This window comes from Oncorhynchus kisutch, unplaced genomic scaffold, assembly GCF_002021735.2.
Source record: "Oncorhynchus kisutch isolate 150728-3 unplaced genomic scaffold, Okis_V2 Okis05a-Okis16b_hom, whole genome shotgun sequence".
In the NCBI taxonomy this organism is placed as follows: domain Eukaryota; kingdom Metazoa; phylum Chordata; class Actinopteri; order Salmoniformes; family Salmonidae; genus Oncorhynchus; species Oncorhynchus kisutch.
This window is the reverse complement of record NW_022261982.1, coordinates 6,278,043-6,300,306: the sequence shown is the minus strand read 5'-3', so window position 1 is coordinate 6,300,306 and position 22,264 is coordinate 6,278,043. Positions and strand designations below refer to the sequence as shown.

Genomic DNA, 22,264 nt, shown 5'->3' with positions numbered 1-22,264 from the left:
TTTTGTAGTCCCTGTAAATCTCTAGTGCTGGGAACTACAAACCCCATCTATTCTCGACTCAGGAAGCAGAAGAAAGGTGTTTCAGATGTCTTTTATTGACCTTAGCAAGACGCATAATAGAAAAATCATCAAAACATTCTCTACAAAAATAAAAAGATCAACTCGCTACAATGGATGAACACAAATCTCATGGGAGGAGAGGGGAGGAGCTAAACTATATTACACACCAGGTCAACACAATCTCAGGGGAGGAGAGGGGAGGAGCTAAACTATATTACACACCAGGTCAACACAATCTCATGGGAGGAGAGGGGAGGAGCTAAACGATATTACACACCAGGTCAACACAATCTCAGGGGAGGAGAGGGGAGGAGCTAAACGATATTACACACCAGGTCAACACATCCATCATGAAACAACCTTAACCTTGTTCTGTTCCTCAGTCCGACAGCGTCCACAACCTTTTGTTATGAAACGCAGTAAAACCACAAAACACATAATTCCCCCACCCCCCACAAGGCCTTTCAAATGTTCCTGTGACCTACAACATAATCCGGTCAGTATTCCTGACCAGAGAGGAGGAGGTGTTAGACATTCAAGTTTCCCTTTGTGTTCCCTCACAGGAGTCTTCAGACCTCCCTAGGTGATGTCGTAGAAAAGATGGCGGTCCTGAAGGAAAGGAGATGAGGAAGGAAGGGAAGCTTGTTGAGTCCATCACAAAACGTGCTTCTAGGATAGACCCACTCTTCCATAAGAGTTGAATACTATATCATTTAATATCGGATTAATTTCATTTACTCAAAAAACTGCAATTGAAGAAAAAATAAATTCTTTAAATTCCGTTTAAAGCGAGAATCCACCCAAGTCAAACATGATATCAGAACTAAAAGGGTATACTGAGCCAGCTGCAGTAGAGATGGGCTAGAGACAGAGGGGGAAGGTAGGTTGACCAGCCACTAGTCTGTTAGTAGAGATGGGCTAGAGACAGAGAGACGAGGGGGAAGGTAGGTTGACCAGCCACTAGTCTGTTAGTAGAGATGGGCTAGAGACAGAGAGACGAGGGGGAAGGTAGGTTGACCAGCCACTAGTCTGTTAGTAGAGATGGGCTAGAGACAGAGAGACGAGGGGGAAGGTAGGTTGACCAGCCACTAGTCTGTTAGTAGAGATGGGCTAGAGACAGAGAGACGAGGGGGAAGGTAGGTTGACCAGCCACTAGTCTGTTAGTAGAGATGGGCTAGAGACAGACAGAGGGGGAAGGTAGGTTGACCAGCCACTAGTCTGTTAGTAGAGATGGGCTAGAGACAGACAGAGGGGGAAGGTAGGTTGACCAGCCACTAGTCTGTTAGTAGAGATGGGCTAGAGACAGAGGGGGAAGGTAGGTTTGACCAGGCACTAGTCTGTTAGTAGGTAGCAGAGGATGAGTTGCTGTGAATAACAATACACACACAGACAGACACATACACAGACAGACAGACAGACACACTGCAGAGAGGGCCTGGTTTGTACATGGTCCAGTCAGTCATTAGTAGCAGTGGTTGGTTGAGCGTCCGGCTCTCTGCAGTCTGCCTGAAAAGACTCCCTACATTGTGCACTAAGTTTGACCAGAATCCACATAGACCTCTGGTGAAAAGTAGTGCACTATAGGGAATAGGGTGCTGATTGATACACATAAGGTTGTGTGTCAGTGTTCTCAGATGGTCTGGTATCCAGCATGGCTCCTCTTCCTGCCGATGAGGTAAGCGATGAGAACGATGAGAACCAGGCCGGCCAGAGCGGCTCCCACAACGATGGGAATCAACATGCTGTCCTGATCCAACTGACACTCCTCCGCTAGAGGGAGGGAGAGGAGGGGATGTGGAGGGCGAAGGAGGTTATGTGGAGGGAGAGGGGGGGGGGAGGGGAGGATGTGGAGGGAGAGGGGGGGATGTGGAGGGAGAGGGAGAGTGTGGAGGGAGATGAGGGAGAGAAAGAAACATTTCTGTTTAACTCATACAGTGCCTTGCGAAAGTATTCGGCCCCCTTGAACTTTGCGACCTTTTGCCACATTTCAGGCTTCAAACATAAAGATATAAAACTGTATTTTTTTGTGAAGAATCAACAACAAGTGGGACACAATCATGAAGTGGAACGACATTTATTGGATATTTCAAACTTTTTTAACAAATCAAAAACTGAACAATTGGGCGTGCAAAATTATTCAGCCCCCTTAAGTTAATACTTTGTAGCGCCACCTTTTGCTGCGATTACAGCTGTAAGTCGCTTGGGGTATGTCTCTATCAGTTTTGCACATCGAGAGACTGACATTTTTTCCCATTCCTCCTTGCAAAACAGCTCGAGCTCAGTGAGGTTGGATGGAGAGCATTTGTGAACAGCAATTTTCAGTTCTTTCCACAGATTCTCGATTGGATTCAGGTCTGGACTTTGACTTGGCCATTCTAACACCTGGATATGTTTATTTTTGAACCATTCCATTGTAGATTTTGCTTTATGTTTTGGATCATTGTCTTGTTGGAAGGCAAATCTCCGTCCCAGTCTCAGGTCTTTTGCAGACTCCATCAGGTTTTCTTCCAGAATGGTCCTGTATTTGGCTCCATCCATCTTCCCATCAATTTTAACCATCTTCCCTGTCCCTGCTGAAGAAAAGCAGGCCCAAACCATGATGCTGCCACCACCATGTTTGACAGTGGGGATGTTGTGTTCAGGGTTATGAGCTGTGTTGCTTTTACGCCAAACATAAAGTTTTGCATTGTTGCCAAAAAGTTCAATTTTGGTTTCATCTGACCAGAGCACCTTCTTCCACATGTTTGGTGTGTCTCCCAGGTGGCTTGTGGCAAACTTTAAACAACACTTTTTATGGATATCTTTAAGAAATGGCTTTCTTCTTGCCACTCTTCCATAAAGGCCAGATTTGTGCAATATATGACTGATTGTTGTCCTATGGACAGAGTCTCCCACCTCAGCTGTAGATCTCTGCAGTTCATCCAGAGTGATCATGGGCCTCTTGGCTGCATCTCTGATCAGTCTTCTCCTTGTATGAGCTGAAAGTTTAGAGGGACGGCCAGGTCTTGGTAGATTTGCAGTGGTCTGATACTCCTTCCATTTCAATATTATCGCTTGCACAGTGCTCCTTGGGATGTTTAAAGCTTGGAAATCTTTTTGTATCCAAATCCAGCTTTAAACTTCTTCACAACAGTATCTCAGACCTGCCTGGTGTGTTCCTTGTTCTTCATGATGCTCTTTGCGCTTTTAACGGACCTCTGAGACTATCACAGTGCAGGTGCATTTATACGGAGACTTGATTACACACAGGTGGATTGTATTAATCATCATTAGTCATTTAGGTCAACATTGGATCATTCAGAGATCCTCACTGAACTTCTGGAGAGAGTTTGCTGCACTGAAAGTAAAGGGGCTGAATAATTTTGCACGCCCAATTTTTCAGTTTTTGATTTGTTAAAAAAGTTTTAAATACCCAATAAATGTCGTTCCACTTCATGATTGTGTCCCACTTGTTGTTGATTCTTCACAAAAAAAATACAGTTTTATATCTTTATGTTTGAAGCCTGAAATGTGGCAAAAGGTCGCAAAGTTCAAGGGGGCCGAATACTTTCGCAAGGCACTGTATGAAATTCATGTTGCTGGCTGAAGCTCATCTTAACTGGAATAAACATTTATTTAAGAACAAGATTTGGATTCTATGACTTTGCACTTTTCTCCTCTGAGTGATGAGATCACTGATGACGTTGGGAAGTAGACTTGAAGCGTCGTCTTACATGAATGATAGTGTCTGTTGTAGTGCACTAGAAACTAGCCTGATTCTCTGTACACCAGACATTATTAAATAAACTACTGAACTTCTAATCAAGGACACATTGACTAAGGGTAGAGAGAGAGAGAGAGAGAAGAGATGGATAGATCATATGAAAGTGTAGAGAGAGAGAGGAGAGATGGCTAGATCATCTGAAAGTGTAGAGAGAGAGAGGAGAGATGGCTAGATCATCTGAAAGTGTAGAGAGAGAGAGGAGAGATGGCTAGATCATCTGAAAGTGTAGAGAGAGAGAGGAGAGATGGCTAGATCATCTGAAAGTGTAGAGAGAGAGAGGAGAGATGGCTAGATCATCTGAAAGTGTAGAGAGAGAGAGGAGAGATGGCTAGATCATCTGAAAGTGTAGAGAGAGAGGAGAGATGGCTAGATCATCTGAAAGTGTAGAGAGAGAGGAGAGATGGCTAGATCATCTGAAAGTGTAGAGAGAGAGGAGAGATGGCTAGATCATCTGAAAGTGTAGAGAGAGAGGAGAGATGGCTAGATCATCTGAAAGTATAGAGAGAGAGAGGAGAGATGGCTAGATCATATGAAAGGGTAGAGAGAGAGGAGAGATGGATAGATCATATGAAAGGGTAGAGAGAGAGGAGAGATGGATAGATCATATGAAAGTGTAGAGAGAGAGGAGAGATGGATAGATCATATGAAAGTGTAGAGAGAGAGAGGAGAGATGGATAGATCATATGAAAGTGTAGAGAGAGAGGAGAGATGGATAGATCATATGAAAGTGTAGAGAGATAGGAGAGATGGATAGATCATCTGAAAGGAGAGGAGAGATGGATAGATCATATGAAAAGGTAGAGAGAGAGGAGAGATGGATAGATCATATGAAAGTGTAGAGAGAGAGGAGAGATCATATGAAAGGAGAGGAGAGATGGATAGATCATATGAAAGGAGAGGAGAGATGGTTAGATCATATGAAAGTGTAGAGAGGGAGAACGCTAGATTAGATCATATCCGGTACCTTGTGCAAACTGTCCTCTGGTGATGCCGAAGGGCTGGACCTGCAGGTGGAAGGTGTTGAGGGAGAAGTTCTGGTCTACAGCCAGAGTCTGTTCTGAACTACACATGTAGCTACGCCCCAGGGAGCCACGCAGGTAATCCAGACTACTGTTACTGGTGTTGAACGGGGCTGGAGGGAGGGAGAGAGAGAGGAAGAGTAGAGAGGTAGAGGTGAACAGAGATCCAGACATTGTTATGGAACAGCAATTATTCAACAGAGAGACAGACAGAGAGCGATAAAGAGAGAGGCACATAGAGAGAGACAGAGACAGAGACAGAGAGAGAGAGTGGCAAGAAGAAAGCCATTTCTTAAAGATATCCATAAAAAGTGTCATTTAAAGTTTGCCACAAGCCACCTGGGAGACACACCAAACAAGTGGTGCTCTGGTCAGATGAAACCAAAATTGAACTTTTTGGCAACAATGCAAAACGTTATGTTTGGCGTAAAAGCAACACAGCTCATCACCCTGAACACACCATCCCCACTGTCAAACATGGTGGTGGCAGCATCATGGTTTGGGCCTGCTTTTCTTCAGCAGGGACAGGGAAGATGGTTAAAATTGATGGGAAGATGGATGGAGCCAAATACAGGACCATTCTGGAAGAAAATCTGATGGAGTCTGAAAAAGACCTGAGACTGGGACGGAGATTTGTCTTCCAACAAGACAATGATCAAAAACATAAAGCAAAATCTACAATGGAATGGTTCAAAAATAAACATATCCAGGTGTTAGAATGGCCATGTCAAAGTCCAGACCTGAATCCAATCGAGAATCTGTGGAAAGAACTGAAAACTGCTGTTCACAAATGCTCTCCATCCAACCTCACTGAGCTCGAGCTGTTTTGCAAGGAGGAATGGGAAAAAATGTCAGTCTTTCGATGTGCAAAACTGATAGAGACATACCCCAAGCGACTTACAGCTGTAATCGCAGCAAAAGGTGGCGCTACAAAGTATTAACTTAAGGGGGCTGAAACATTTTGCACGCCCAATTTGTCAGTTTTTAATTTGTTAAAAAAGTTTGAAATATCCAATAAATGTCGTTCCACTTCATGATTGTGTCCCACTTGTTGTTGATTCTTCACAAAAAAATACAGTTTTATATCTTTATGTTTGAAGCCTGAAATGTGGCAAAAGGTCGCAAAGTTCAAGGGGGCCGAATACTTTCGCAAGGCACTGTATATATCATCTCAGTTCTGAAGAGACCGATCATCAGTGTAACATACTGGTACTGTTTGGTCTTTATGGACACTATTGATACCAGAGGAAACACTAACCTGTCATATCAGGCCAAGCTGCTACCACAGACAGACCAGTCAGGTGGTACCTGTTAGACGTGGTGTTCTGGAAAGACAAGAAACAACATCAGCCACAGAGGAGAGGAGAGAGAATTGACAGACAGATAGATAACCAGTCAGGCAGACTGATAGCCAGACAGGCAGACAGACAAAAGTGTAAAAGACTGACAGACAGGTAAACGGTAGAGTGATGATGTCACCAGAGTAAACAGGAAGCTGAGGTTGGTGGCACTGCCCTGTGTCAGCACCAGGGTGGCGCTGGTGGGGTCACATGATCCTGAGCTGGTCGTCTGATTGGGCTGCAGGTTTACTACTTCCTGGATAGTCTGTCAATGAGGAGGAGAGGGATAGGTTATTGTGTGTTACTGGGACAGTGTGTGTGTGTGTGTGTGTGTGTGTGTGTGTGTGTGTGCGCACATGAGTGTGTGGGTTACCTTATTCTGTGAGGCAGAGAAGTGGGAGATGTTGAGCTGCAGTGCCATGCGGGCCAGCAGACAGACGGTCCCGTTGCTATTGGAGACAGAGTAGCTGCCCTGGTTAGGGGTTCCAGGAGGGGTGGGGACGGGGGCGGGGGCTGCTGTGGTGGTGGAGGGGGATGGAGGCGGGGCTGTGGTGAAGCTCTGGTCAGCAGTACACACACTCTCTGGGAAGAACAGACGGTTCAGACAACACGGGTCAATACCCTCATACTGTTCAGACCAGCTATCACACAACACAGGTCAATACCCTCATACTGTTCAGACCAGCTATCACACAACACAGGTCAATACCCTCAGACTGTTCAGACCGGCTATCACACAACACAGGTCAATACCCTCATACTGTTCAGACCGGCTATCACACAACACAGGTCAATACCCTCATACTGTTCAGACCAGCTATCACACAACACAGGTCAATACCCTCATACTGTTCAGACCAGCTATCACACAACACAGGTCAATACCCTCATACTGTTCAGACCAGCTATCACACAACACAGGTCAATACCCTCAGACTGTTCAGACCAGCTATCACACAACACAGGTCAATACCCTCATACTGTTCAGACCAGCTATCACACAACACAGGTCAATACCCTCAGACTGTTCAGACCAGCTATCACACAACACAGGTCAATACCCTCATACTGTTCAGACCAGCTATCACACAACACAGGTCAATACCCTCATACTGTTCAGACCAGCTATCACACAACACAGGTCAATACCCTCATACTGTTCAGACCAGCTATCACACAACACAGGTCAATACCTCGACTTCGGCGATGTCATTTACAAAATAGCCTCCAATACCCTACTCAACAAATTGGATGCAGTCTATCACAGTGCAATCCGTTTTATCACCAAAGCCCCATATACTACCCACCATTGCGACCTGTACGCTCTCGTTGGCTGGCCCTCGCTTCATACTCGTCGCCAAACCCACTGGCTCCATGTCATCTACAAGACCCTGCTAGGTAAAGTCCCCCCTTATCTCAGCTCGCTGGTCACCATAGCATCTCCCACCTGTAGCACACGCTCCAGCAGGTATATCTCTAGTCACCCCCAAAACCAATTCTTTCTTTGGCCGCCTCTCCTTCCAGTTCTCTGCTGCAAATGACTGGGACGAACTACAAAAATCTCTGAAACTGGAAACACTTATCTCCCTCACTAGCTTTAAGCACCAACTGTCAGAGCAGCTCACAGATTACTGCACCTGTACATAGCCCACCTATAATTTAGCCCAAACAACTACCTCTTTCCCAACTGTATTTAATTTTAATTTATTTATTTATTTTGCTTCTTTGCACCCCATTATTTTTTTATTTCTACTTTGCACATTCTTCCATTGCAAAACTACCATTCCAGTATTTTACTTGCTATATTGTATTTACTTTGCCATCATGGCCTTTTTTGCCTTTACCTCCCTTCTCACCTCATTTGCTCACATTGTATATAGACTTGTTTATACTGCATTATTGACTGTATGTCTGTTTTACTCCATGTGTAACTCTGTGTCGTTGTATCTGTCGAACTGCTTTGCTTTATCTTGGCCAGGTCGCAATTGTAAATGAGAACTTGTTCTCAACTTGCCTACCTGGTTAAATAAAGGTAAAATAAAATAAAATAAATAAATAAATAAAATACCCTCAGACTGTTCAGACCAGCTATCACACAACACAACACAGGTCAATACCCTCATACTGTTCAGACCAGCTATCACACAACACATGTCAATACCCTCATACTGTTCAGACCAGCTATCACAAAACACAACACAGGTCAATACCCTCATACTGTTCAGACCAGCTATCACACAACACAACACAGGTCAATACCCTCATACTGTTCAGACCAGCTATCACACAACACAACACAGGTCAATACCCTCATACTGTTCAGACCAGCTATCACACAACACAACACAGGTCAATACCCTCATACTGTTCAGACCAGCTATCACACAACACAGGTCAATACCCTCATACTGTTCAGACCAGCTATCACACAACACAGGTCAATACCCTCATACTGTTCAGACCAGCTATCACACAACACAGGTCAATACCCTCATACTGTTCAGACCAGCTATCACACAACACAGGTCAATACCCTCATACTGTTCAGACCAGCTATCACACAACACAGGTCAATACCCTCAGGCTGTTCAGACCAGCTATCACACAACACAGGTCAATACCCTCATACTGTTCAGACCAGCTATCACACAACACAACACAGGTCAATACCCTCATACTGTTCAGACCAGCTATCACACAACACAGGTCAATACCCTCATACTGTTCAGACCAGCTATCACACAACACAGGTCAATACCCTCATACTGTTCAGACCAGCTATCACACAACACAGGTCAATACCCTCATACTGTTCAGACCAGCTATCACACAACAGGTCAATACCCTCATACTGTTCAGACCAGCTATCACACAACACAGGTCAATACCCTCAGGCTGTTCAGACCAGCTATCACACAACACAGGTCAATACCCTCATACTGTTCAGACCAGCTAACACAGGTCAATACCCTCATACTGTTCAGACCAGCTAACACAGGTCAATACCCTCATACTGTTCAGACCAGCTATCACACAACACAACACAGGTCAATACCCTCATACTGTTCAGACCAGCTATCACACAACACAACACAGGTCAATACCCTCATACTGTTCAGACCAGCTATCACACAACACAGGTCAATACCCTCATACTGTTCAGACCAGCTATCACACAACACAGGTCAATACCCTCAGACTGTTCAGACCAGCTATCACACAACACAGGTCAATACCCTCATACTGTTCAGACCAGCTAACACACAACACAGGTCAATACCCTCATACTGTTCAGACCAGCTAACACAGGTCAATACCCTCATACTGTTCAGACCAGCTATCACACAACACAGGTCAATACCCTCATACTGTTCAGACCAGCTATCACACAACACAGGTCAATACCCTCATACTGTTCAGACCAGCTATCACACAACACAGGTCAATACCCTCAGACTGTTCATTTAAAACACAATAAGTTAAGTGGTCAAAGTCAAACATGTAAAGGAACAACCAAAGTGTTGATGGTCAGTAACCAGTTGTTAATGTGTTTGATGGTCAGTAACCAGTTGTTAATGTGTTTGATGGTCAGTAACCAGTTGTTAATGTGTTTGATGGTCAGTAACCAGTTGTTAATGTGTTTGATGGTCAGTAACCAGTTGTTAATGTGTTTGATGGTCAGTAACCAGTTGTTAATGTGTTTGATGGTCAGTAACCAGTTGTTAATGTGTTTGATGGTCAGTAACCAGTTGTTAATGTGTTTGATGGTCAGTAACCAGTTGTTAATGTGTTTGATGGTCAGTAACCAGTTGTTAATGTGTTTGATGGTCAGTAACCAGTTGTTAATGTGTTTGATGGTCAGTAACCAGTTGTTAATGTGTTTGATGGTCAGTAACCAGTTGTTAATGTGTTTGATGGTCAGTAACCAGTTGTTAATGTGTTTGATGGTCAGTAACCAGTTGTTAATGTGTTTGATGGTCAGTAACCAGTTGTTAATGTGTTTGATGGTCAGTAACCAGTTGTTAATGTGTTTGATGGTCAGTAACCAGTTGTTAATGTGTTTGATGGTCAGTAACCAGTTGTTAATGTGTTTGATGGTCAGTAACCAGTTGTTAATGTGTTTGATGGTCAGTAACCAGTTATTAATGTGGTTGATGGTCAGTAACCAGTTGTTAATGGTCAGTAACCAGTTGTTAATGGTCAGTAACCAGTTGTTAATGGTCAGTAACCAGTTGTTAATGGTCAGTAACCAGTTGTTAATGGTCAGTAACCAGTTGTTAATGGTCAGTAACCAGTTGTTAATGGTTGATGGTCAGTAACCAGTTGTTAATGGTTGATGGTCAGTAACCAGTTGTTAATGGTTGATGGTCAGTAACCAGTTGTTAATGGTTGATGGTCAGTAACCAGTTGTTAATGGTTGATGGTCAGTGGTGGACAATAAGTTGTGCGTCCCAAATTAGCCCCGGTCCAAAGTAGTGCACTATCTAGAGAAAGGGTGAGATTGGGGGCTCAGCCCAGGTGTTGGTGGCTGTACCGTTGGGGCTCAGATCGTCTCCTGTCATGTAGGCCTCCATCGTGACGTTTGAGAAGGTGACGGTGGCTCCTCCCACAATGACAGGTGAGGCGCTGATACATCTGTAGGTGGTGTTGACCCTAGCAACCATCCCTACAGAGGTCGTCTCCTCAGTTACCACATCTGTCGAAAAACAGACAAGACACATTGGTCAGAAATCAAATAATAATCCATTCTGTGTGTGAAGCATGACTCCTTGTGTTAGTATGTGTGTGTTAGTATGTGTGTGAAGCATGACTCCGTGTGTTAGTATGTATGTGTTAGTATGTATGTGTTAGTATGTGTGTGAAGCATGACTCCTTGTGTTAGTATGTGTGTGTTAGTATGTATGTGTTAGTATGTGTGAAGCATGACTCCTTGTGTTAGTATGTATGTGTTAGTATGTATGTGTTAGTATGTGTGTGAAGCATGACTCCTTGTGTTAGTATGTGTGTGTTAGTATGTATGTGTTAGTATGTGTGTGAAGCATGACTCCTTGTGTTAGTATGTGTGTGTGTGTGTGTGTGTGTGTGTGTGTGTGTGTGAGAAGCATGACTCCGTGTGTTAGTATGTGTGTGTGTGTGTGTGTGTGTGTGTGTGTGTGAGAAGCATGACTCCGTGTGTTAGTATGTATGTGTGTGTGTGTGAAGCATGACTCCGTGTGTTAGTATGTATGTGTGTGTGTGTGTGTGTGTGTGAAGCATGACTCCTTGTTAGTATGTATGTGTTAGTATGTGTGTGTGTGTGTGTGTGAAGCATGACTCCGTGTGTTAGTGTGTGTGTGTGTGTGTGTGTGAGAAGCATGACTCCGTGTGTTAGTATGTGTGTGTGTGTGTGTGTGAGAAGCATGACTCCGTGTGTTAGTATGTGTGTGTGTGTGTGTGAGAAGCATGACTCCGTGTGTTAGTATGTATGTGTGTGTGTGTGTGTGTGTGTGTGTGTGTGTGTGTGTGAAGCATGACTCCGTGTGTTAGTATGTGTGTGTGTGTGTGTGTGTGTGTGTGTGTGAGAAGCATGACTCCGTGTGTTAGTATGTGTGTGTGTGTGTGTGTGTGTGAGAAGCATGACTCCGTGTGTTAGTATGTGTGTGTGTGTGTGTGTGTGAGAAGCATGACTCCGTGTGTTAGTATGTATGTGTGTGTGTGTGTGTGTGAAGCATGACTCCGTGTGTTAGTATGTGTGTGTGTGTGTGTGTGTGTGTGTGAGAAGCATGACTCAGTGTGTTAGTATGTGTGTGTGTGTGTGTGTGTGTGTGTGAGAAGCATGACTCCGTGTGTTAGTATGTATGTGTGTGTGTGTGTGTGTGTAGCATGACTCCGTGTGTTAGTATGTGTGTGTGTGTGTGTGTGTGTGAAGCATGACTCGTGTGTTAGTATGTGTGTGTGTGTGTGTGTGAGAAGCATGACTCCGTGTGTTAGTATGTATGTGTGTGTGTGTGTGTGTGTAGCATGACTCCGTGTGTTAGTATGTGTGTGTGTGTGTGTGTGTGTGTGTGTGTGTGTGTGAAGCATGACTCCGTGTGTTAGTATGTGTGTGTGTGTAGCATGACTCCGTGTGTTAGTATGTGTGTGTGTGTGTGTGTGTGTGTGTGTAGCATGACTCCGTGTGTTAGTATGTGTGTGTGTGTGTGTGTAGCATGACTCCGTGTGTTAGTATGTGTGTGTGTGTGTAGCATGACTCCGTGTGTTAGTATGTGTGTGTGTGTGTAGCATGACTCCGTGTGTTAGTATGTGTGTGTGTGTGTGTGTGTGTGTGTGTGTGTGTGTGTGTGTGTGTGTGTGTGTGTGTGTGTGAAGCATGACTCCGTGTGGTTAGTATGTGTGTGTGTGTGAAGCATGACTCCATGTGTTAGTATGTGTGTGTATGTATGTATACAGTGGGGCAAAAAAGTATTTAGTCAGCCACCAATTGTGCAAGTTCTCCCACTTAAAAAGATGAGATGCCTGTAATTTTCATCATAGGTACACTTCAACTATGACAGACAAAATGAGAGAAAAAAAATCCAGAAAATCACATTGTAGGATTTTTTATGAATTAATCTGCAAATTATGGTGGAAAATAAGTATTTGGTCACCTACAAACAAGCAAGATTCCTGGCTCTCACAGACCTGTAACTTCTTCTTTAAGAGGCTCCTCTGTCCTCCACTCGTTACCTGTATTAATGGCACCTGTTTGAACTTGTTATCAGTATAAAATACACCTGTCCACAACCTCAAACAGTCACACTCCAAACTCCACTATGGCCAAGACCAAAGAGCTGTCAAAGGACACCAGAAACAAAATTGTAGACCTGCACCAGGCTGGGAAGACTGAATCTGCAATAGGTAAGCAGCTTGGTTTGAAGAAATCAACTGTGGGAGAAATTATTGGGAAATAGAAGACATACAAGACCACTGATAATCTCCCTCGATCTGGGGCTCCACGCAAGATCTCACCCCGTGGGGTCAAAATGATCACAAGAATGGTGAGCAAAAATCCCAGAACCACACGGGGGGACCTAGTGAATGACCTGCAGAGAGCTGGGACCAAAGTAACAAAGCCTACCATCAGTAACACACTACGCCGCTAGGGTCTCAAATCCAGCAGTGCCAGATGTGTCCCCCTGCTTAAGCCAGTACATGTCCAGGCCCGTCTGAAGTTTGCTAGAGAGAATTTGGATGATCCAGAGGAAGATTGGGAGAATGTCATATGGTCAGATGAAACCAAAATATAACTTTTTGGTAAAAACTCAACTCGTCATGTTTGGAGGACAAAGAATGCTGAGTTGCATCCAAAGAACACCATATCTACTGTGAAGCATGGGGGTGGAAACATCATGCTTTGGGGCTGTTTTTCTGCAAAGGGACCAGGACGACTGATCCGTGTAAAGAAAAGAATGAATGAGGCCATGTATCGTGAGATTTTGAGTGAAAACCTCCTTCCATCAGCAAGGGCATTGAAGATGAAACGTGGCTGGGTCTTTCAGCATGACAATGATCCCAAACACACCACCAGGGCAACGAAGGAGTGGCTTCGTAAGAAGCATTTCAAGGTCCTGGAGAGGCCTAGCCAGTCTCCAGATCTCAACCCCATAGAAAATCTTTGGAGGGAGTTGAAAGTCCGTGTTGCCCAGCAACAGCCCCAAAACATCACTGCTCTAGAGGAGATCTGCATGGAGGAATGGGCCAAAATACCAGCAACAGTGTGTGAAAACCTTGTGAAGACTTACAGAAAACATTTGACCAACAAAGGGTATATAACAAAGTATTGAGATAAACTTTTGTTATTGACCAAATACTTATTTTCCACCATAATTTGCAAATAAATTCATTAAAATTCCTACAATGTGATTTTCTGGATTTTTTTCCCTCATTTTGTCTGTCATAGTTGAAGTGTACCTATGGTGAAAATTACAGGCCTCTCTCATCTTTATAAGTGGGAGAACTTGCACAATTGGTGGCTGACAAAATATTTTTTTGCCCCACTGTATGTGTGTGTGAAGCGTGCCGTGTGTTAGTATGTGTGTGTGTGTGAAGTGTGACTCCGTGTGTTAGTGTGTGTGTTAGGGAGGACGTGAGGCAGGCAGTATGTATGTACATGTATGAAGCGTGACTCCCTGTGTTAGTATGTGTGTGAGTGTATGTGTGCGTGAAGCGTGACTCCATGTGTGTGTGTGTGTGAAGCGTGACTCCGTGTGTTAGTATGTGTGTGTGTGTCTCTTTCTCACCAGTGCTGTTGGCCTCTGGGAAGGTAGAGACATCACTGAGGTTGTACTGCAGGGTAAGGTTAGCGATGCTGTACAGACTGACATTGGATGAGAAGCTGAGGCCCAGGGCGTGGCCATCCCCGAACAACGCCACGAGCGAGGGGGAGCGGCCGTCACCCCCACACGAGCTGGCCACACCCACCACCGCCGAACCTGGGAGGGGCACCATCACCGTACGCTGGAGGGAAGAAGAAGTTTGTACATTTAAAAACATGTTCAGGAATAGTATCGTTGGCACAAACTCACGCACACAATGGTCTTGGGAAGAGAGACTTATGTTCAGGACATTATCAAAAGTATAATCTGTGTTTCTCTAAGCCGGAGAGGATTGTGGGGGATGTAGTTTACCGTGCCGTTGGCTGTGTCATAGGTGATGAAGAAAGAGGCGGAGAGTTCGGCTTTTATACAGGTGGAGTTTCCCTCGGTCACTTTCAGAGTGACCTGAGACTGGACTACAGTCACACAACCTGGGGAGAGACATCATCATCATCATCATCACTATAACCCTGACTGACTGGACTACAGTCACACAACCTGGGGAGAGACATCATCACTATAACCCTGACTGACTGGACTACAGTCACACAACCTGGGGAGAGACATCATCATCATCATCATCATCATAACCCTGACTGACTGGACTACAGTCACACAACCTGGGAGAGACATCATCATCATCACTATAACCCTGACTGACTGGACTACAGTCACACAACCTGGGAGAGACATCAACATCATCATCATCACTATAACCCTGACTGACTGGACTACAGTCACACGACCTGGGAGAGACATCATCATCATCATCATCATCACTATAACCCTGACTGACTGGACTACAGTCACACAACCTTCTCCTCAGCTGTGGACGCGAGGGTTCTGGATCATGTTGTAGACGCGAGGGTTCTGGATCATGTTGTAGACGCGAGGGTTCTGGATCATGTTGTAGGGTTCTGGATCATGTTGTAGACGCGAGGGTTCTGGATCATGTTGTAGACGCGAGGGTTCTGGATCATGTTGTAGACACGAGGGTTCTGGATCATGTTGTAGGGTTCTGGATCATGTTGTAGGGTTCTGGATCATGTTGTAGACGCGAGGGTTCTGGATCATGTTGTAGATGTGTGTTCAGGCTGTGACATCACTTATCTGTCTATCTAGATTGATATGTGACCTGAGTCCCTGTCTCGTCTCGTCTCGTCTCATAAATATATATACATATACACTAAACATAAAGGACCATAAGTAGCATAATGTGAACCACAACACGTGGTCCTTGGGTCAATACATACCTGAATGGGCCCTAGCAAACCGTATGCTAAAGTCTACTAGTTAACATTATCAAACAACATGGGTTCTACAATCTATTAACAGTATGTCCTTAATATAGCACAGGACACAGATAACACTCACTTAGTCAAGAAGGCATACTGGAGAGTTCTCTGATGGCTACCAAACAATGTCTGGTGTAGTGTGTGTATGGTGGCCATCTTTAATATGGTCAGCTGGTGACCATCTGATGTGTCAGTTGAGCGGTCAGGTGACTTGTCAGGTGACTTGGCGGCCATTTTGGAGAAACACTTTGCCACTGTGATAGTGATCCAGAACCCTCGCGTCTACAACATGATCCAGAACCCTCGCGTCTACAACATGATCCAGAACCCTCGCGTCTACAACATGATCCAGAACCCTCGGGTCTACAACAAGATCCAGAACCCTCGCGTCTACAACATGATCCAGAACCCTCGCGTCTACAACATGATCCAGAACCCTCGCGTCAACAACAAGATCCAGAACCCTACAACATGATCCAGAACCCTCGCGTCCACAGCTGAGAAGCATTGTAATCTGTCCGTACGACCAGAATAAGTTCTAGCAGTTCAGTTCCAAGCATGAGAGGAGTTCTAGAATGTTTCCCGTGATGATGTAACGACAGTGCAGATGTAAAACTGGCAGGTCCTTCCCTCTTCCTTCACATGTACCATTACCAACCCCCTGTATTACCAACCCTCTAGTCTGGCACACAGCCTACTACAGACTATTAATACCTGCTCTGTGTTCCAAATGGCACACCCTATATAGGGCACTATTCAGACTAATTTACACCTGCTGGCTACCACAACGGACACAGAGGTCGAGGGGTTAAATATGTGTCTACCGACATACTGTTAAAGGTCAGGTTATTAGTGTGTGGCTAAGGAGTGCCTGACCAGAGGGCGTGGGCATGGCTCAATAGTCTAGACGGGCTTCCTTTCTCTCCTCAGAGGATCAATTCATCCAAATCAGCACTTGTGTTCAGACAGAATGAATGTCAGATGAACTAAGAGTACATTCTAAATGACACCCTATATAGTGCACTACTTTTGACCAGGACTATTTTTGAGCAGCCCTATAGGCCCTGGTTAAAAGTAGTGCACTATCCCCTATGGGCCCTGGTTAAAAGTAGTGCACTATCCCCTATGGGCCCTGGTTAAAAGTAGTGCACTATCCCCTATAGGCCCTGGTTAAAAGTAGTGCACTATCCCCTATAGGCCCTGGTTAAAAGTAGTGCACTATCCCCTATAGGCCCTGGTTAAAAGTAGTGCACTATCCCCTATAGGCCCTGGTTAAAAGTAGTGCACTATCCCCTATAGGCCCTGGTTAAAAGTAGTGCACTATCCCCTATAGGCCCTGGTTAAAAGTAGTGCACTATCCCCTATAGGCCCTGGTTAAAAGTAGTGCACTATCCCCTATAGGCCCTGGTTAAAAGTAGTGCACTATCCCCTATAGGCCCTGGTTAAAAGTAGTGCACTATCCCCTATAGGCCCTGGTTAAAAGTAGTGCACTATCCCCTATAGGCCCTGGTTAAAAGTAGTGCACTATCCCCTATAGGCCCTGGTTAAAAGTAGTGCACTATCCCCTATAGGCCCTGGTTAAAGGTAGTGCACTATCCCCTATAGGCCCTGGTTAAAGGTAGTGCACTACGTTAGGAATAGGGTGCCACTTAAGACGCACCCTGTCTATCTAAGATGAGGTCATCAGCTTCCAGAGCAGGGAGCCTGACGCTGGCTCTGGTTTCATTAATTATTGGAATTGATTTGGCCAAGTGCATCTGCCGCTCTCTGTTCAGTGCGCTTTCTGCTTATGCAGTGGTCTCGCGATTTACCGGATCTTTTTTTCTGCAGTTTTAATTGAAGATCACTCCGCGACCAACACGACGCAGCGCTGTAGTTCAGCAGCAGATGATGCGCCGTCAGTTATCCTGCCAACCACTATATGAAGAAGTTTAAGGAAAACATCAACTCAAATTGCTCCTTTTGTAATGACCACCCAGAAACAGTTGTGCATCTTTTTTGGCATTGTATGCATGTAAGAAAACTGTGGCAAGACATCAGTAGGTTTATAATTGAACACATTTATGAAGATTTTACACTATTGTGGAGAGATGTACTGTTTGGATTCTTTACATACAATAGAAATAAGCGGAATCATTTTTATGTAATTAATTTCATTATTCTTTTGGCCAAATTTCATATACACAAATGTAAATTTACAAACAGAAAACCACATTTTCGTACCCTACAAAAAGAAATTGAACTGTATTTTAAGACGGTTAAATGCTCTACTAACAAAAAAGCTGTTAGAATTGTAAGTATATGCATGTCCCTTAAGGTCCTTGTGTAATTGTAATGTGATATTGTACCCCCTAGCTCGATTGTCTATTATTTGTAATCTATGTATGCTTGTGTTCCCTCATGTGCTTTATGTATTGATTTGTTGTTAATAAAAAAAAATAATAGATGCGCCGTCAGCCAATGACTTGGTATTCTCACTCGCCAGCTGTCATCAAATGTAGTCAAGCTAGCCATAAATTCTGACTGAGCTCAATTGTCATGAAACACATATACAGCGATGAGTTTCTCTCTCTTTCATACAAACTTATAACGAGGAGCACCCACAATGTCTTTTGTGTGTGGAAGTGCTTAGTAATGAGTCTCGCATAAGGAACAAATTAATAAAACGACATGTCCTGACCAAACATCCACAGCATGATGGTAAACCCAGGGAGTTATTTCAGAGCAGGGCTGAATGCTTCAGGAAACATCGCTTCGACAGTGGAAAAGTACGTCAGCTAGCAAGGCATTGTCGTCATTTTATAACAGAAATAAGGGAATACTAACTAACTCTCATAGTAGTAGATGTGAGTTTCTCTTTCAAACAATCCCCTGGCCTTGTACACTGCTAATTGCTAACATTCGCCAAAGCAAGTTAGCTAGCTACTGATAGTGCAACCCTAAGTAACAGTGAAGATGAAGACAAGTCATTTTTTATTCTTTACTGGAATAAACGGATTGAAGCAAGACGTTGTTTGAGGCAAACCCACACACAGTCCTGGGTTGCTCATCTACAGCAGGAAGCGGTCTCCTGCTTGACTGAGAAAGCAGTAGATGAGTTCTGGTCCTGTTTGGCACCACATACTGATGTGAGTCAGGGTTCTCAACTCTGGCGTACTTAAAACAAGCACAGATAAAGTTTCAAGGCTGAGAATGACCTCAGTGTTACACTGTCTAAAAACAGAGCCCAGAATAGACATGTTGCTGTTAAAATACAATACATATGTTATATTTTGAACTGGGATAAACTGATTGATCACATCACACAGATGTAGAATAGAAAAGGACTGCGTGTGTGTTTTCTGGTCTATATCTGTGTGATGTGATCAATCAGTTTATTCCAGTTCAGAATATAACACGACTTGAATTTTAAACAGCAACAGTTCCAACCTAGACTTTCTATCAACAATAATTTCTACAGTAAGATGGACCGTAGGCCTGATCATTTTTACAGTAAGATGTACCGTATGCCTGATCATTTGTACAGTAAGATGTACTGTAGGCCTGATCATTTTTACATTTAGATGTACCGTAGACCTGATCATTTTGTCTTCATCTGTACTGTTACCTAGGGTTGCACTATCAAAAAGCCTGTCTATTCTGCATCTGTGTGATGTGATCAATCAGTTTGTTCCAGTTCAGAATGAAAATTATTTATTGAATTTTAACAGCAATAGTTCCAACCTAGACAGATGTGCATTTTAATGGTGTTTGTAAATATTGCATTTGTTTTAGGTATAATGGCAATGAAATATACCGATATTTATGTATAGTTGCATATTTTCCTAAGCTTGGGTCCCAGGAAAACATAATTTAGTGGGTTATTCATTTCCATTAACTATCTGGCCTGGTTGAGAGCAGAGAGCAACAGGCCCTGCTGTGCCTCATGCACCAGTGTGATGATGACTCAGGGAGTTTTACCCCAGTAGTTGAACATGACCCTGCCTGCCTCACGTCCTCCCTAACACACACACGCACACACACACACACACACACACAGCAAAACAGACAACACTGAAACAAAGAGCAACCACACTATAACACTATAATACTGTTTCCACGGCAGTAGAGAGAGGACGTGTGACTCAACACTGTAATCACAGGTTGACTACAACACACACATTACCAACCTGATTCCAGTTCTTATGTAGGCCTGGATCTTATCAGTATTAAATACAAAACAAAGGCAAGGGACAATGTTTCAAATGTCAATGAACCTGTGACCTTTGACCTGGCCCATGAATAGCAGCACAGCACACAAACTTTCCACAAAACAGTAGAAAAAAATCCAGACCACAACTACATTAGGCCTATAGCTTATAGTCGGTTGACTTGACAGTGCTGTGACAACACATCTGTGTGCTTGTGTCTCTCAGTATGAGCGGCCAGCTAATGGTCGGTCATAGAGGCTCCAGTGTTTCAACACACAAAGCACCTCTACGGTCACGTGAAGCGTTCCCGGAACAATGGGTTGACAGAGAGACAGATGCGCTGTTGATTTTAGGAAAACAAACTGCCCGTTTGTCTGTTCCCATTTGATTCACTTGACCTTCTACTGTCTGTCACACAACATGTCCTGGACATCATGACGAAATCAACATGTTGTGTACAAATACGACAGAGAGAAAAAAATAACATTACACCGAAACGTCCATAAATAAAACGTATATCCAAAAACATAAAAGAACATGCTTTATGTCATAGGCCCCTATAGAATTATTTATGTCTAACTTCCTTATGCCGAATTAACAAATCACCATACTACACGATAATATAACACTAGCGGAGATTATGACGTCGTTTCATTTCCCCCTCCGTCTCAGTAACAGTCCTCGATCGACCACCACTATAATAAACACTTACCAAGAATCGCAAGGCAGGCGATCCCGACAAGGAATGGACATGTTCGAGTCATGTTTCAAGTCCAGAGTTCAGTTTAACGGATAGCACACACCGCTTGTCCAAAGCAGCTGTCCAGGCAGTGCAACAACAACCCCGAAAAGTAAAGATCGACCTTCCTTTTCCTGTTATTCTGTCCCCTTTTATATGGCGGTTGGTTATTTAATAATTTTTCATATACTTGGTCCTGTTTTTGGAGCAGGTTGCAGAAGTCAGACAGTATCGCTTCCTTTCATGTCCTTAATACCAGGAGGGAACGTCCAGTCACGTGAACCAAGCTTTAGAACCACCCAGCACCGTCACGTGAGGCAGCCAGCGACACCCTCTTATTCCAGCCCGATGGCGACCGACACCTCCCCTCCCTGACACAACTCAGTACTGTGCTACTACTGAAAAACCCTGCTCAAATCAGAATCTACTGTAAAATACTGTATCAAAGAATGTGTTATTTCGTTTTGGATATTTGAAAACGTCAGCTAAAAACAACAGCTATTTATAGGCCAAAGTGAGGCCCCTAGCAACCCTAAAGGAAAAAACATATGTACATAGCAGATAAACAAGTACTAATGATCTAGTAGATGTGTTTTATGTTGCGTTAACTATGTATACTGCTGTCTTGGCTCACTTGGAAAAATGTCAATGTGACCTGTCTGGTTAAATAAAGGATGGTGGCCAATGTTTTACAACTTGTCTGTGATCTATGTGGAGAGAGAGATATAAAACCCAGTGTCTTATAGTAGAGAGGAACGGCAGACAGCAGCAGTCAGTGTCTTATAGTAAAGAGGAAAGGCAGACAGCAGTAGTCAGTCTTATAGTAAAGAGGAAAGGCAGACAGCAGTAGTCAGTCTTATAGTAGAGAGGAAAGGCAGACAGCAGTAGTCAGTGTCTTATAGTAGAGAGGAAAGGCAGACAACAGTAGTCAGTCTTATAGTAAAGAGGAAAGGCAGACAGCAGTAGTCAGTCTTATAGTAAAGAGGAAAGGCAGACAGCAGTAGTCAGTCTTATAGTAGAGAGGAAAGGCAGACAGCAGTAGTCAGTCTTATAGTAAAGAGGAAATTTCAAATGGCACCCTATTCTCTATAGGGGCTCTGGTGAAAAGTAGTGCACTAAATAGGGACTAAGGTGCCGTTTGGGATATAAGCAATATCAAGGCGAGATTTGAGACAACTGGTGCCTCGCCTTCAGTTAGTTTGACTTTCTCGTCTTCGGTTTCGTCCGTCTATTCCAGGGATCATCAACTAGATTCAGATGCGGGCTGATAATACAAATATTTGTAGACTGCAATTTGACAGTAAGAAGCCCAAACATATATATTTCAAATCAAATTTTATTTGCCACCTGCGCCGAATACAACTGGTGTAGACTTCACTGTGAAATGCTTGATTACAAGCCCCTAACCAACAACACAGTTTAAAAATAATGGTAACAAGAGGAATGAAATACACAATGGAGCTCCATACAGGAAGTACCAGATCAATGTGGAGCTCCATACAGGAAGTACCAGATCAATGTGAAG

At 43.9% G+C, this 22,264-nt stretch overlaps 1 protein-coding gene across 1 annotated transcript; it reads right to left on the bottom strand.

Annotated features, from left to right (window-relative positions):
- Window positions 1-72: 72 nt before the first annotated feature.
- LOC109885576 (lysosome-associated membrane glycoprotein 1) lies at window positions 73-21,011 on the bottom strand. Its single transcript, XM_031813409.1, has 9 exons — window positions 20,713-21,011; window positions 14,828-14,946; window positions 14,441-14,657; window positions 10,717-10,878; window positions 6,556-6,764; window positions 6,322-6,447; window positions 6,101-6,167; window positions 4,788-4,955; window positions 73-1,830 (listed from the first exon to the last, which is right to left on the bottom strand). The coding sequence occupies exons 1-9, from the start codon at window positions 20,762-20,764 to the stop codon at window positions 1,691-1,693; spliced, it is 1,260 nt and encodes a 419-aa protein (XP_031669269.1). The 5' UTR covers window positions 20,765-21,011; the 3' UTR covers window positions 73-1,690.
- Window positions 21,012-22,264: the final 1,253 nt, after the last annotated feature.